We start from the raw sequence: 18297 nt of genomic DNA, 5'->3' as shown, positions 1-18297 counted from the left end.
AAGCTGGAATATCTTACTGAGATCATTTAGGACCAAAACACTTAAAACAAGTAAAACACTCTAACATAAAATCTGCTTAGTGAGAAGAATTGTCTCATCAGACAGAAAATAAGCAAATATCACCCTTATTTGACATATTTCATCTTACTTAGATTGCAGTTTTTGCAGTGTGCTTCTTACTTTATCCCTTTAACTTCATTGCAAAAAGTCAGTGATCAAAAACAAGGGGAAAAAAATACAAAAATGAGGGGTATTTTATTTGAACTAAGCAAAATTATCTGCCAATAGAACAAGAAAATTTGTCTGGTCAAGACTTTCCAAAACAAGTCAAATTAGCTAACCTCAATGAACCCAAAAATACCTTAAAATAAGTATATTCTCACTAATAACAAGTGCACTTTTCTTGGTAGAAAAAAAAGAGACCTTTTTGCTCAATATTTTGAAAAATATTCTTAAATTAAGTAATTTATCTTGACATAATGATATGCGCTCGCCATTACATTTCTTGAAACCAGCAAATTTATACTAAAAAGTAATTTATTGTTCTTAATGGAATGTTACTCTCGGGGTCTCCTAGCCGCTCAGGCAAATCATATTGTCTAAAAATGCATTTTTCCATGGATAACATGACATCATCACGCCAAGTGCGTGCTCTTTCAGTCAATTAGTGCGCATATATACAGCCTGGCCCCCGGCCAAATTTTTATTGTAATTTTGAAGAATTTATCTGAATGTGCATGAACTATTTCTGTTCAAAATTGTTAGAAATGACACATATTAAATGTTTAAATATTAACTGTCGTATTTTCTAGTGTTTCACTGAAAATAAAACAGCATTTGGCTGTCATCTGTTTTAATTATGAGAAACAATTGTGTCAAAGTCATGATTTTTTTTCAGGCTTGAAATAAGAAATGATGACTTTAAAAAAAGTAGTTTTATACTTGTGAGTGTTGATGACACAGCTTTGCAACACTTGATATTCTAGTTTCAAGCATGTTTTACTCAATATAGGTCATCAAATCTCAGCAACAAGCTGTAATATCTTACTGACATCATTTAGGACCAAAACACTTAAAACAAGTAAAACACTAACATAAAATCTTATCTTATCAGACAGAAAATAAGCAAATATCACCCTTATTTGACATATTTCATCTTACTCAAATTGCAGTTTTTGCAGTGTGCTTCTTACTTTATCCCTTTAACTTCATTGCAAAAAGTCAGTGATCAAAAACAAGGGGAAAAAAAATACAAAAATGAGGGGTATTTTACTTGAACTAAGCAAGATTATCTGCCAATAGAACAAGAAAATTCGGCTTGTCAAGACTTTCCAAAACAAGTAAAAATTAGCTAACCTCAATGAACCCAAAATACCATAAAATAAGTATATTCTCACTACTAACAAGTGCACTTTTCTTGGTAGAAAAAAAATAGACCTTTTTGCTCAATATTTTGAAAAATATTCTTAAATTAAGTAATTTATCTTGACATAATGATATGCGCTCGGCGTTACATTTCTTGAAACCAGCAAATTTATACTAAAAACTAATTTATTGTTCTTAATGGAATGTTACTCTCGGGGTCTCCTAGCCGCTCAGGCAAATCATATTGTCTAAAAATGCATTTTTCCATGGATAACATGACATCATCACGCCAAGTGCGTGCTCTTTCAGTCAATTAGTGCGCATATATACAGCCCGGCCCCCGGCCAAATTTTTTTTTATCGTAATTTTGAAGAATTTATCTGAATGTGCATGAACTATTTCTGTTCAAAATTGTTAGAAATGACACATATTAAATGTTTAAATATTGACTGTGGTATTTTCTATTGTTTCACTGACAATAAAACAGCATTTGGCTGTTATCTGTTTTAATTATGAGAAACAATTGTGTCAAAGTCATGATTTTTTTTCATGCTTGAAATAAGAAATGATGACTTTAAAAAAGTAGTTTTATACTTGTGAGTGTTGATGACACAGCTTTGCAACACTTGATATTCTAGTTTCAAGCATGTTTTACTCAATATAGGTCATCAAATCTCAGCAACAAGCTGTAATATCTTACTGACATCATTTAGGACCAAAACACTTAAAACGAGTAAAACACTCTAACATAAAATCTGCTTAGTGAGAAGAATTGTCTCATCAGACAGAAAATAAGCAAATATCACCCTTATTTGACATATTTCATCTTACTTAGATTGCAGTTTTTGCAGTGTGTTTCTTACTTTATCCCTTTAACTTCATTGCAAAAAGTCAGTGATCAAAAACAAGGGAAAAAAAATACAAAAATGAGGGGTATTTTACTTGAACTAAGCAAGATTATCTGCCAATAGAACAAGAAAATTCGGCTTGTCAAGACTTTCCAAAACAAGTAAAATTAAAGCTGCAAGCAGCGTTGTTCGGGCCCGCGTATTTGGCAGGTGCTAGTCCTAAGTGTCCCAATACTTTTGTCTACTTTTAGTCCGAAGTGTCCCAAGACTTTTGTTTAGTGTACCTACCTTGTCTGCATTGTGTGGGCACGTTGGCGCTTCCTGCTTTTGAGCAGCCATCTTAAAAAAAACCCGCACCGCAGGAGCATCAGTGCAGCGGGTCTTTGAAGGGTCATAAAATCAAAACCGGAGCAGGTATCAAAACTCTTTCACCAACTTTTAATCAGAAGGGTTCAATCTCTCTCCTGTGTTAGTTTGAAGCCGAAACAACAAACGCGCTCAGAGGAGATAATGTTTGAAGAAAGGTGACGTGTTTTTACAAAAATGTTGTGTTGAAGGGGTAATAGCAAACTTCCTGTATATTTTTGCTGGGGGTTGTCAATTTATGAAATGTAGGTCTAAGTGAGACCTACATAGAGGTTTTCGTTTCATGTCTCTCCGACCTTCCCAGTGGGAGTTACAGGCAGTTTTTTGTGTGTTTTATTCAAAAATTGCTCAAGAGCACAATTTTGAGATTTGGGGTTAGGTTTTTTTATGAGATCACAATTTTAGCCAGTCCTGATGTGTGCGTTCAGTTTGGTGAGTTTTGAAGCATGTTAAGAGGGTCAAATTACAGCTCAAAGAGGCAAAAGTGACTGTTTTTAGTACTTTTTTGTCTTGAAGGGGGAATTGCCAACTTCCTGTTGATTTTAGCCCGAGGATATACAATTATGAAATGTAGATCTAAGTCAGACCTACATAAAGGTTTTTGTTTCATGTCTCTCCGACCTTCCTAGTGGGAGTTACAGGCAGCGTAGTTATTTATTCTTCCTAGGGGGCGCTAGAGCGCAATTTTGAGTTTTGGGGTTCGGTTTTTTTATTAAAAGGCAATTTTCGCAGGTCCTGATGTGTGGGTCAAATATGGTGAGTTTTGAAGCATGTTAAGTGGGTCAAATTAGTGCTCAAAGAGGCGGCGGAAGAAGAAAGAAAGAATAATAATAAAACCTTAGAAAAACAATAGGTCCTTATGTCCCATTGCATAAGGACTCCCTTCGGGAGTCCTTTTGCAATGGGCCATTGCGGGCCCTAATTAGCTAACCTCAATGAACCCAAAATACCATAAAATAAGTATATTCTCACTAATAACAAGTGCACTTTTCTTGGTAGAAAAAAATAGACCTTTTTGCTCAATATTTTGAAAAATATTCTTAAATTAAGTAATTTATCTTGACATAATGATATGCGCTCGGCATTACGTTTCTTGAAACCAGCAAATTTATACTAAAAACTAATTTATTGTTCTTAATGGAATGTTACTCTCGGGGTCTCCTAGCCGCTCAGGCAAATCATATTGTCTAAAAATGCATTTTTCCATGGATAACATGACATCATCGCGCCAAGTGCGTGCTTTTTCAGTCAATTAGTGCGCATATATACAGCCTGGCCCCCGGCCAAATTTTTTTTTATCGTAATTTTGAAGAATTTATCTGAATGTGCATGAACTATTTCGGTTCAAAATTGTTAGAAATTACACATATTAAATGTTTAAATATTGACTGTGGTATTTTCTATTGTTTCACTGAAAATAAAACAGCATTTGGCTGTCATCTGTTTTAATTATGAGACACAATTGTGTCAAAGTCATGATTTTTTTTCATGCTTGAAATAAGAAATGATTACTTTAAAAAAGTAGTTTTATACTTGTGAGTGTTGATGACACAGCTTTGCAACACTTGATATTCTAGTTTCAAGCATGTTTTACTCAATATAGGTCATCAAATCTCAGCAACAAGCTGTAATATCTTACTGACATCATTTAGGAGCAAAACACTTAAAACAAGTAAAACACTCCAACATAAAATCTGCTTAGTGAGAAGAATTGTCTCATCAGACAGAAAATAAGCAAATATCATCCTTATTTGACATATTTCATCTTACTTAAATTGCAGTTTTTGCAGTGTGTTTCTTACTTTATCCCTTTAACTTCATTGCAAAAAGTCAGTGATCAAAAACAAGGGAAAAAAAATACAAAAATGAGGGGTATTTTACTTGAACTAAGCAAGATTATCTGCCAATAGAACAAGAAAATTCGGCTTGTCAAGACTTTCCAAAACAAGTAAAATTAAAGCTGCAAGCAGCGTTGTTCGGGCCCGCGTATTTGGCAGGTGCTAGTCCTAAGTGTCCCAATACTTTTGTCTACTTTTAGTCTGAAGTGTCCCAAGACTTTTGTCTAGTGTACCTACCTTGTCTGCATTGTGTGGGCACGTTGGTGCTTCCTGCTTTTAAGCAGCCATCTTAAAAAAAAACCGCACCGCAGGAGCATCAGTGCAGCGGGTCTTTGAAGGGTCATAAAATCAAAACCGGAGCAGGTATCAAAACTCTTTCACCAACTTTTAATCAGAAGGGTTCAATCTCTCTCCTGTGTTAGTTTGAAGCCGAAACAACAAACGCGCTCAGAGGAGATAATGTTTGAAGAAAGGTGACGTGTTTTTACAAAAATGTTGTGTTGAAGGGGGAATAGCAAACTTCCTGTATATTTTTGCTGGGGGTTGTCAATTTATGAAATGTAGGTCTAAGTGAGACCTACGGAGAGGTTTTCGTTTCATGTCTCTCCGACCTTCCCAGTGGGAGTTACAGGCAGTTTTGTCAGATTTTTCATCCGAGGAGCAGTTTTTTGTGCGTTATATTAAAAAATTGCTGTAGAGCACAATTTTTAGATTTGGGGTTAGGTTTTTTCATTAGATCACAGTTTTAGCCAGTCCTGATGTGTGTGTTAAGTTCGGTGAGTTTTGAAGCATGTTAAGGGGGTCAAATTACAGCTCAAAGAGGCAAAAGTGACTGTTTTTAGTACTTTTTTGTCTTGAAGGGGGAATTGCCAACTTCCTGTTGATTTTTGCCCGAAGATGTACAATTATAAAATGTAGGTCTGACTTAGACCTACATAGAAGTTTTTTTTTCATGTCTCTCCGACCTTCCCAGTGGGAGTTACAGGCAGTTTTGTCAGTTTTTTCATCTGAGGAGCAGTTTTTTGTGTGTTTTATTCAAAAATTGCTCAAGAGCACAATTTTGAGATTTGGGGTTAGGTTTTTTTATGAGATCACAATTTTTGCCAGTCCTGATGTGTGCGTTCAGTTTGGTTAGTTTTGAAGCATGTTAAGAGGGTCAAATTACAGCTCAAAGAGGCAAAAGTGACTGTTTTTAGTACTTTTTTGTCTTGAAGGGGGAATTGCCAACTTCCTGTTGATTTTAGCCCGAGGATATACAATTATGAAATGTAGATCTAAGTCAGACCTACATAAAGGTTTTTGTTTCATGTCTCTCCGACCTTCCTAGTGGGAGTTACAGGCAGCGTAGTTATTTATTCTTCCTAGGGGGCGCTAGAGCGCAATTTTGAGTTTTGGGGTTCGTTTTTTTTATTAAAAGGCAATTTTCGCAGGTCCTGATGTGTGGGTCAAATATGGTGAGTTTTGAAGCATGTTAAGTGGGTCAAATTAGTGCTCAAAGAGGCGGCGGAAGAAGAAAGAAAGAATAATAATAAAACCTTAGAAAAACAATAGGTCCTTATGTCCCATTGCGGGCCCTAATTAGCTAACCTCAATGAACCCAAAATACCATAAAATAAGTATATTCTCACTAATAACAAGTGCACTTTTCTTGGTAGAAAAAAAAGAGACCTTTTTGTTCAATATTTTGAAAAATATTCTTAAATTAAGTAATTTATCTTGACATAATGATATGCGCTCGGCATTACATTTCTTGAAACCAGCAAATTTATACTAAAAACTAATTTATTGTTCTTAATGGAATGTTACTCTTGGGGTCTCCTAGCCGCTCAAGCAAATCATATTGTCTAAAAATGCATTTTTCCATGGATAACATGACATCATCACGCCAAGTGCGTGCTCTTTCAGTCAATTAGTGCACATATATACAGCCCGGCCCCCGGCCAAATTTTTTTTTATTGTAATTTTGAAGAATTTATCTGAATGTGCATGAACTATTTCTGTTCAAAATTGTTAGAAATGACACATATTAAATGTTTAAATATTGACTGTCGTATTTTCTATTGTTTCATTGAAAATAAAACAGCATTTGGCTGTCATCTGTTTTAATTATGAGAAACAATTGTGTCAAAGTCATGATTTTTTTTTTTTCATGCTTGAAATAAGAAATGATGACTTTAAAAAAAGTAGTTTTATACTTGTGAGTGTTGATGACACAGCTTTGCAACACTTGATATTCTAGTTTCAAGCATGTTTTACTCAATATAGGTCATCAAATCTCAGCAACAAGCTGTAATATCTTACTGACATCATTTAGGACCAAAAGACTTAAAACAAGTAAAACACTCTAACATAAAATCTGCTTAGTGAGAAGAATTGTCTCATCAGACAGAAAATAAGCAAATATCACCCTTATTTGAGATAATCAATATTACTAAGATTGCAGTTTTTGCAGTGTAGATTTATACCATTGAGACCATGTATACAGGCTCTCACTAAAACACAACATATTGTACATATACACTAACGATAAGCAACACACTCGTTTGTGCTTTTTTTTCATCTCTGTGCACTTTTTTTCCAATTTCAGGTGTGGTTCCAGAACAGGAGAGCCAAATCCCGTCGCCAGGTCGGGTCCTCGGCGGCTGCCAAGGCCCCCAACCCGGCTGTATCTTTCAGCCAGTTCCAAAACATGATGGCCGCAGAAAAAGGTGATTGACAGCCGTGGTTTTGATTCAGTTATAACAGGCCTGGGCAATTATTTTGAAAAAAAAAAAAAAAAAAATGTCTGGGGCCCGGTATATCTATTTTTAGGAACACTAATACAAAACCTCACAATGTCTGATTGAATGCTAAAAACGTTGACAGACCGCCTTAAAAATTGAATTTTTTATTTGTTTTACTGAATTAGACACCCAGAATGTACAGTACATGAAATTAAAGAATGTGGGATTTACAATATTAACTATGAACGATAAAACACTGAATATTGACAACTAGAGATGTCCGATAATGGCTTTTTTTGCCGATATTGTCCAACTCTTAATTCCGATATCAACCGATACCGATATATACAGTCGTGGAATTAACACATTATTATGCCTAATTTTGTTGTGATGCCCCGCTGGATGCATTAAACAATGTAACAAGGTTCTCCAAAATAAATCAACTCAAGTTATGGAAAAAAAAAATGCCAACATGGCACTGCCATATTTATTATTGAAGTCACAAAGTGCATTATTTTTTTTTAACATGCTTCAAAACAGCAGCTTGGAATTTGGGACATGCTCTGGAGGTTGAGGTTGGGGGGCGGGGCGAAGAGTTAGTGCTGCAAGGGATTCTGGGTATTTGTTCTGTTGTGTTACGGTGCGGATGTTCTCCCGAAATGTGTTTTGTCATTCTTGTTTGGTGTGGGTTCACAGTGTGGCGCATATTTGTAACAGTGTTAAAGTTGTTTATACGGCCACCCTCAGTGTGACCTGTATGGCTGTTGACCAAGTAGGCGTTGCATTCACTTGTGTGTGTGAAAAGCCGTAGATATTATGTGACTGGGCCGGCACGCAAAGGCCATACTTGCCAACCTCGAGACCTCCGATTTTGGGAGGGGGGTGGGGGTGGCTAAAAGGGGAGGAGTATATTTACAGCTAGAATTCACCAAGTCAAGTATTTCATATATATATATATATATATATATATATGTATATATATATAAAATAAATACTTGAATTTCAGTGTTCATTTATTTACACATATACACACACATAACACTCATCTACTCATTGTTGAGTTAAGGATTGAATTGTCCATCCTTGTTCTATTCTCTGTCACTATTTTTCTAACCATGCTGAACACCCTCTCTGATGATGCATTGCTGTGTGGCACGCACAAAAGTGCTTTCATTAAATGCACTAGATGGCAGTATTGTCCTGTTTAAGAGTGTCACAACATTGCTGTTTACGGCAGACGAACTGCTTTACGGTATACAAAAACGTGACTGCTGTTGTTGTGTGTTGTTACCGCGCTGGGAGGACGTTAATGAAACTGCCTAACAATAAACCCACATAAGAAACCAAGAACTCGCCCTCCATCATTCTACAGTTATAACGTGATTGGGCAGGTATGCTGTTTATATTGTGGGTTAGCGGACTCAGGACCTGAGTCCGCCTGAATTTCGGGAGATTTTCGGGAGAAAATTTGTCCCGGGAGGTTTTCGGGAGAGGTGCTGAATTTCGTGAGTCTCCCGGAAAATCCGGGAGGGTTGGCAAGTATGGCAAAGGCAGTGCCTTTAAGGTTTATTGGCGCTCTGTACTTCTCCCTACGTCCGTGTACACAGCGGCCTTTTAAAAAGACATACATTTTACTTTTTGAAACAGATACCGATAATTTTGAAACAGACACCGATGATTTCCGATATTACATTTTAAAGCATTTATCGGCCGATAATATAGTCAGTCCGATATTATCGGACATCCCTATTGACAACATATGAACGTCACACCCCCTCTCCATCCACATATTTTACAATCAAATGAAAAATGCAACAAACACAGCGAAATATGAACGCGATGGGTAAAAAAAACAAAAAAAAACACCTACAATCTGATATATCACTAAGCTTTAGAACTTTGTTGTAAAAAAACTCCTTCCGCGTCTGTCCCTGACACCCATGTTTCTGTGGAAACGCTCCCCACCCACACTGCTTGGTGCCTCGTCTGCTCTGCTGTGACTTTTCAGATTACCATAGTACCGTATTTTTCGGAGTATAAGTCGCACCGGCCGAAAATGCATAATAAAGAAGGAAAAAAACATATATAAGTCGCACTGGAGTATAAGTCGCATTATTTGGGGAAGTTTATTTGATAAAAGCCAACAGCAAGAATAGACATTTGAAAGGCAATTTAAAATAAATCAAGAATAGTGAACAACAGGCTGAATAAGTGTACGTTATATGAGGCATAAATAACCAACTGGTATGTTAACGTAACATATTATGGTAAGAGTCATTCAAATAACTATAACATATAGAACATGCTGTATGTTTACCAAACAATCTGTCACTCCTAATCGCTAAATCCCATGAAATCTTATACGTCTAGTCCAGGGGTCGGCAACCCGCGGCTCCGGAGCCGCATGCGGCTCTTTGATCACTCTGATGCGGCTCAGCAGCTTACTTGCTGAACCCCCCAATTGTCCCGTGAGACTTCCGGATTTCAGTGCCTCTCGCAGAAAACTCCCGGGATTAATATTCACCCATTTTCACCCTTAAAGCTTTATTAAGGGCGTGCCATGATGGTACAACATTTGGCGCCCTCTACAATCTGTATTGACAGCGTGCCAGCCCGACACTTGTTATACAATATACATCTTCTGCTTGCACACGTACGTGACAGCAAGGCATACTTGGTCAACAGCCACACAGGTTACACTGACGGGGATCATATAAAACAACTTTAACACTCTTGCTAATAATGCGCCACACTTTGAACCAAAACCAAACAAGAATGACAAACACATTTCGGGAGAACATCTGCACCTTAACACAACATAAACACAACAGAACAAACACCCAGAATCCCATGCAGCCCTGACTCTTCCGGGCTACATTACACACCCCTGCTACCACCAAACCCCTCCCCCACCCCAAGCCTGCTCCCTCACACATCAACCCCCCCTGTGCGTCGGTTGAGGTGGGCGGGGTTTGGTTGCGGGGGTGTATAATGTATCCCGGAAGAGTTAGGGCTGCATGGGATTCTGGGTATTTGTCCTGTTGTGTTTATGTTGTGTTACGGTGCAGATGTTCTCCCGAAATGTGTTTGTCATTCTTGTTTGGTGTGGGTTCACAGTGTGGCGCATTATTAGTAAGAGTGTTAAAGTTTTTTTTATACCGCCACCGTCAGTGTAACCTGTGTGGTTGTTGACCAAGTATGCCTTGCTGTCACCTACGTGAGCAAGCGGAAACACCATACAACGTGTGGCTGATCAGGCACGCTGGTTGTAGTGGGCGCTATAAGCTGTACCATCACGGCACGCATGACGCTGACAAGCGCTATTCATTCAAAACCCGCGTGCCGCACCAGCTTAAATATTCCATATAAAGGTGTGGGCAACGTGTCTGAGACCCCTAGTTTATACATAGCACAAAGCAAAAAACATTTTTTATATACATTATTTCAATTAAAATTTCAAAATTTTTTGCGGCTCCCATTGTTTTCTATAATTTGTGAAACTGGTCAAAATGGCTCTTTGACTGGTAAAGGTTGCCGACCCCTGGTCTAGTCTCTTACGTGAATGAGCTAAATAATATTATTTGATATTTTACGGTAATGTGTTCATAATTTCACACATAAGTCGCTCCTGAGTATAAGCCGCACCCCCGGCCAAACTATGAAAAAAACTGCCACTTATAGTCAGAAAAATACGGTACACTGAATATTAACATATGAACGTCACACCCACTCTCCATCCACATATTTTACAATCAAACGGAAAATGCAACAAACACAGCGAAATATGAACGCAAAGGGTAGGAAAAAAACCCCACCTACAATCTGATATATCACTAGTTTTACCATGAATTGACTAAATGTAGACCCCGACTTAAACAAGTGTGAAAAACTTATTGGGGTGTTACCATTTAGTGGTCAATTGTACGGAATATGTACTGTACTGTGCAATCTACTAATAAACGTTTCAATCAAACTAACCTTTAGAACTTTGTTGTAAAAAGCTGCTGTGATTTTTTTAGATTACCTTAGTAACTACCGTATTTTCCGCACTATAAGGCGCACTTAAAAACCTCAAATTTTCTCAAAAGCTGACAGTGCGCCTTATAATCCGGTGCGCCTTATATATAGACCAATATTGAGCCACAACAGGTCTCGCAACTACGGGATGCATAACGTAACCCCGGCCTCTACTGTAGCGTCTATTCTATGCGCCTTATAATCCGGTGCGCCTTATAGTGCGGAAAATACGGTAATTAGATTACCATAGTAACTAATTAGATGACCATAGTAACTAGTACAGGGGTCGGCAACCCGCGGCTCTAGAGCCGCATGCGGCTCTTTAGCGCCGCCCTAGTGGCTCTCTGGAGCTTTTTCAAAAATGTATGAAAAATGGAAAAAGATGAGGGGGAAAAAAATATATTTTTTGTTTTAATATGGTTTCTGTAGGAGGACAAACATGACACAAACCTCCCTAATTACATACAGATAGTGTGTCATGAGATATACATTGAATTAAGAGGACTTAAAGGAAACTAAATGAGCTCAAATATAGCTACAAATGAGGCATAATGATGCAATATGTACATATAGCTAGCCTAAATAGCATGTTAGCATCGATTAGCTTGCAGTCATGCAGTGACCAAATATGTCTGATTAGCACTCCACACAAGTCAATAACATCAACAAAACTCACCTTTGTGCATTCATGCACAAAGTTAAAAGTTTGGTGGACAAAATGAGACAGAAAAAGGATCAAACACGTCGTAGGAAGTCGGAGAAAGTTATACATGTAAACAAACTAAGGTGAGTTCAAGGACCGCCAAAATTAGTAGGACAAAACGGCGCTCGCCAAATACTCGAATCAGTGAAGCATGTTTAATATAAACAGTGTGATTTATAACAATTTGGGAGGTTTGTGTCATGTTTGTCCTCCTACAGAAAACATACTAAAACAAAAAATATTTTTTTCCCCCTCATCTTTTTCCATTTTTCATACATTTTTGAAAAAGCTCCAGAGAACCACTAGGGCGGCGCTAAAGAGCCGCATGCGGCTCTAGAGCCGCGGGTTGCTGACCCCCGGTCTAGTCTATGAACGATAAAACACTGAATATTAACATATGAACGTCACACCCACTCTCCATCCACATATTTTACAATCAAACGGAAAATGCAACAAACACAGCGAAATATGAACGCAAAGGGTAGGAAAAAAACACACCTACAATCTGATATATCACTAGTTTTACCATGAATTGACTAACGTAGACCCCAAGTTGAAAAACTTATTGGGGTGTTACCATTTAGTGGTCAATTGTACGGAATATGTACTTCACTGTGCAATCTACTAATAAAAGTTTCAATCAAACTAACCTTTAGAACTTTGTTGTAAAAAGCTGCTGTGATTTTTTTTAGATTACCTTAGTAACTACCGTATTTTCCGCACTATAAGGCGCACTTAAAAACCTCAAATTTTCTCAAAAGCTGACAGTGCGCCTTATAATCCGGTGCGCCTTATATATAGACCAATATTGAGCCACAACAGGTCTCGCAACTACGGGATGCATAACGTAACCCCGGCCTCTACTGTAGCGTCTATTCTATGCGCCTTATAATGCGGTGCGCCTTATATATGAACAAAGTTTTAAAATAGGCCATTCATTGAAGGTGCGCCTTATAATCCGGTGCGCCTTATAGTGCGGAAAATACGGTAATTAGATTACCATAGTAACTAATTAGATGACCATAGTAACTAGTACAGGGGTCGGCAACCCGCGGCTCTAGAGCCGCATGCGGCTCTTTAGCGCCGCCCTAGTGGCTCTCTGGAGCTTTTTCAAAAATGTATGAAAAATGGAAAAAGATGAGGGGGAAAAAAATATATTTTTTGTTTTAATATAGTTTCTGTAGGAGGACAAACATGACACAAACCTCCCTAATTGTTATAAAGCACACTGTTTGTATTAAACATGCTTCACTGATTCGAGTATTTGGCGAGCGCCGTTTTGTCCTACTAATTATGGCGGTCCTTGAACTCACCGTAGTTTGTTTACATGTATAACTTTCTAGGATGTGTTTTATGCCACTTCTTTTCCTGTCTCATTTTGTCTACCAAACTTTTAAGGTTGTGTATGAAAGGTGAGTTTTGTTGATGTTATTGACTTGTGTGGAGTGCTAATCAGACATATTTGGTCACTGCATGACTGCAAGCTACTCGATGCTAACAGGCTATTTAGGCTAGCTATATGTACCTATTGCATCATTATGCCTCATTTGTAGCTATATTTGAGCTCATTTAGTTTCCTATAAGCAGAGGTGGGTAGTAACGCGCTACATTTACTCCGTTACATCTACTTGAGTAACTTTTGGGATAAATTGTACTTCTAAGAGTAGTTTTAATGCAACATACTTTTACTTTTACTTGAGTATATTTATAGAGAAGAAACGCTACTTTTACTCCGCTACTTTTATCTACATTCAGCTCGCTACTCGCTACTAATTTTTATCGATCTGTTAATGCACGCTTTGTTTGTTTTGGTCTGTCATAGTGCCTGCGTTTCAACAAATACAGTCACTGGTGACGTTCACTCCGTTCCACCAATCAGATGCAGTCACTGGTGACGTTGGACCAATCAAACAGAGCCAGGCGGTCACATGACCTGACTTAAACAAGTTGAAAAACTTATTGGGGTGTTACCATTTAGTGGTCAATTGTACGGAATATATACTGTACTGTGCAATCTACTAATAAAAGTTTCAATCAATCAATCAAAAGTGTGAAGGAAAAAAAGACCCTTTTTTTATTTCAACCGTACATCCCGTCAAAAGCCTAAAGATTGACTGCACAGTTCCTGTCTTCACAATAAAAGTGCCGCTCCATCGCGCATGCGCTTTCAAAACAAGAGTCTCCGAAAGCCAGCGCAAACAAGCTAGCAAGCTACGGAGTTTGCCGCCAATGTATTTCTTGTAAAGTGTATAAAAACGAATATGGAAGCTGGACAAATAGGATGCCAAAAACCAACCACTTTCATGTGGTATTAGACAGAAAGGAGGAACTTTTTTTCTCCTCCATTTGAAAACGTGGACGCTATCATCACTACTGTCTGATTACAATCAATGCAAGTCATCAGAATCAGGTAATACACCAACTTATATTCTTGTCTTCATGAAAGAAAGGAATCTATATGTGTTAAACATGCATGTATATTCATTAAAACACCTTTAACATGTAAACAAAAACGGCAAAATAAATAAATATAAATTATATACTGTGTGTATATATATAAATGTGTGTATATATATATATATATGATATGTGTGTGTGTGTATGTTACTCATCAGTTACTCAGTACTTGAGTAGTTTTTTCACAACATACTTTTTACTTTTACTCAAGTGAATATTTGGGTGACTACTCCTTACTTTTACTTGAGTAATAAATCTCTAAAGTAACCGTACTCTTACTTGAGTACAATTTCTGGCTACTCTACCCACCTCTGCCTATAAGTCCTCTTAATTCAATTTATATCTCATGAATGTGAATATGGCTTTTAATTTTTTGCGGCTCCAGACAGACTTGTTTTTGTATTTTTCGGTCCAGTATGGCTCTTTCAACATTTTGGGTTGCCGACCCCTGAACTAGTATATCATGCAAAAGCGCAGATTCCGAGCATTGAAATATTTTGTATAGTTGAAGAATTACGGTCATTAGCAGGCCCGGCCCTAACCAATCTGGCGCCCTAGGCAAGATTTTAGGTGGCGCCCCCCCACATCGGCAGTGAAGTGTATATACTCACAAGAAACCGAATAGCTTTGTCTTTGACCTTTGTTTTTTACTTACAACTATACCTAATATATAAAGGGGTGGAAAAGTGACTATTACCTGCAGGGCAAACATTGGCTAACCAGAAGGCAATAACAATGTAAACAAAAAACACCTGCTTAAAAGATCTAATACAAATGTCCCTGAGGAATGTAAGGTAGGAGTACTGTAATTACCTAACGTTACATTATTATTTTCCATAACAATTTAGCCCCCTCCACAATATTAACCCGACGTTAAAACAGAACTAGCTATTTATTGATTAGCAATTGCCGAATCATGTAACATTAGCTTAATGCTAAAAAGCCAGGTTACTATCACATTCTGTAACAGACAAATAATTTCATGTAGGCTAACGTTACCTACCTGCTACCTCTGTCTTTTCTCGTTTCTCCTCTTCTTTTCTCTTTTTTCTTCCCTGGGCACCTGACAGTTTTGGCCGTTTTGACATCTTGTGTTGATTTTTTGATGTGGTGACGTCCAAAAAGAGTCATGATACGGGAAGGGAGGGGGCGCACCGTGCGGGGGGAGGAGGGGGGCGTAATGTTGTAACAAATATTTCTATTAAATAGGCTTTACTTTGCATTTTAATTAACTTGAGATTATTTTTTTGTATTTAGAAATAATAGTAACAACTTTTTTTTTCTCCAACATTTGTGGCTCTGGCATGGCGCCCCCTGATGGACGGCGCCCTTAGCATTTGCCTATACGGCCTATGCCACGGGCCGGCCCTGGTCATTAGAAAACATGACTGCACATCATAATGGCAGCTACACTTTCCATCTTAAAGATCTCAAAAAAATTATTTGGGTATGTCCGGCGGGCCAGATTGAAAAGCTTAACGGGCCTTAATTTGCCCAAGTCTGAGTTATAAGAACAAACTTTGTACTGATTTCCTCCTCTTTTTCCCAGCAGTGTATGATAGCCACAGCGCAGAGGTTCACGGACAAGGTACATCGGCTTTTGGACTGGAGGACAGTTACAGACCCCCGGTGCACTCAAATGTAGAAGACTCGCACAGGGCCGGTGTGTCAGGCAGACTGAGCGGCCATTTGTCCTGCATCTATGACAAAAACGGCAGTTGGGTGAAGCTGGAACAGATGCAGTGCCACGAACTGAGCGTCGACGTCCCCTCCAGCAACGTCCTCCTGTACCCAAAGTCCGAGCAACAGCTTAAAGTCCAAACGGGCAACCCCGCTCCCAAGGCTCTGGTGGAATATGACAACTTTCCACCCAACAAGACCATCGGACCCGAGATGAAAGTAGTGATCCCGCCCATCCCCACGCAGAATACCTTCAGCAGGTCGTCGCCCAAAGACGGCGGGGGCCAAATGCAGTACCCTCAAGTGACCGCCGCAGGGGACGGTTTTAGAAACTTCTCCCCGATCCCCGGAGCGGAGACGCCGGAATTTTCCGATTCGGACTCTGATTGGGAGAGTGAGGCCATGGTTGGGTTTGGTGGTTTTATGTAGTGTTCGGAGGAGATGATATACAGTTTTATTTATTGTAAAATAGTAATACATTTTTTTGGATTTCATCTTAAATGTAATGTTTTTATTGTTTATTGGCTGTCTAAATTAAAAATAAATCTAAATATGTGGTTGGATATTTTGATATTTCTCTAATCCAATGTCTCCGCCCGAGATGGTCTCCTGCTGGCCTCACTATGGACTGGACTCTCACTATTATGTTAGATCCACTATGGACTGGACTCTCACACTATTATGTTAGATCCACTATGGACTGGACTTTCAAACTATTATGTTAGATCCACTATGGACTGGACTCTCACACTATTATGTTAGATCCACTATGGACTGGACTCTCACTATTATGTTAGATCCTCTATGGACTAGACTCTCACTATTATGTTAGATCCACTATGGACTGGACTCTCACTATTATGTTAGATCCACTATGGACTGGACACTCACTATTATGTTAGATCCACTATGGACTGGACACTCACTATTATGTTAGATCCACTATGGACTGGACTCACACTATTATGTTAGATCCACTATGGACTGGACTCTCACTATTATGTTAGATCCTCTATGGACTAGACTCTCACTATTATGTTAGATCCACTATGGACTGGACTCTCACTATTATGTTAGATCCACTATGGACTGGACACTCACTATTATGTTAGATCCACTATGGACTGGACACTCACTATTATTTTAGATCCACTATGGACTGGACTCTCCCACTATTATGTTAGATCCACTATGGACTGGACTCTCACTATTATGTTAGATCTACTATGGACTGGACTTTCACACTATTATGTTAGATCCACTATGGACTGGACTTTCTCACTATTATGTTAGATCCACTATGGACTGGACTTTCACAATATTATGTTAGATCCACTATGGACTGGACTCTCACACTATTATGTTAGATCCACTATGGACTGGACACTCACTATTATGTTAGATCCACTATGGACTGGACTCTCACACTATTATGTTAGATCCACTATGGACTGGACTCTCACTATTATGTTAGATCCTCTATGGACTAGACTCTCACTATTATGTTAGATCCACTATGGACTGGACTCTCACTATTATGTTAGATCCACTATGGACTGGACACTCACTATTATGTTAGATCCACTATGGACTGGACACTCACTATTATGTTAGATCCACTATGGACTGGACTCTTACTATTATGTTAGATCCACTATGGACTGGACTCTCACTATTATGTTAGATCCACTATGGACTGGACTCTCACACTATTATGTTAGATCCACTATGGACTGGACTCTCACACTATTATGTTAGATCCACTATGGACTGGACTCTTACTATTATGTTAGATCCCCTATGGACTGGACTCTCACTATTATGTTAGATCCACTATGGACTGGACTCTCACACTATTATGTTAGATCCACTATGGACTGGACTCTCACTATTATGTTAGATCTACTATGGACTGGACTCCCACTATTATGTTAGATCTACTATGGACTGGACTTTCACACTATTATGTTAGATCCACTATGGACTGGACACTCACTATTATGTTAGATCCACTATGGACTGGACTCTCACACTATTATGTTAGATCCACTATGGACTGGACTCTCACTATTATGTTAGATCTACTATGGACTGGACTTTCACACTATTATGTTAGATCCACTATGGACTGGACTTTCACACTATTATGTTAGATCCACTATGGACTGGACTTTCTCACTATTATGTTAGATCCACTATGGACTGGACTTTCACAATATTATGTTAGATCCACTATGGACTGGACTCTCACACTATTATGTTAGATCCACTATGGACTGGACACTCACTATTATGTTAGA

At 38.4% G+C, this 18297-nt stretch overlaps 1 protein-coding gene across 3 annotated transcripts in view; it reads left to right on the top strand.

The window, feature by feature from the left end:
* The window catches only part of mixl1 (Mix paired-like homeobox), a 30367-nt gene extending 13813 nt beyond the window's left edge, over positions 1 to 16554 (top strand). For 2 of the 3 annotated variants that reach the window (XM_061986950.1, XM_061986949.2), the window contains 2 exons: positions 7005 to 7125; positions 15867 to 16554. In XM_061986950.1, coding sequence (XP_061842934.1) covers positions 7005 to 7125; positions 15867 to 16426 — 681 coding nt within the window. In that variant the 3' untranslated portion in view covers positions 16427 to 16554. The remainder of the gene's footprint in view (positions 1 to 7004; positions 7126 to 15866) is intronic. The other variant, XM_072916294.1, reaches the window with a different exon arrangement.
* Positions 16555 to 18297: the final 1743 nt, after the last annotated feature.

This window comes from Nerophis lumbriciformis, linkage group LG26 (genome assembly GCF_033978685.3).
Source record: "Nerophis lumbriciformis linkage group LG26, RoL_Nlum_v2.1, whole genome shotgun sequence".
Taxonomy (NCBI): Eukaryota; Metazoa; Chordata; class Actinopteri; order Syngnathiformes; family Syngnathidae; genus Nerophis; species Nerophis lumbriciformis.
The sequence above is the reverse complement of the archived record's forward strand: the minus strand, read 5'-3'. Positions and strand labels throughout refer to the sequence as shown.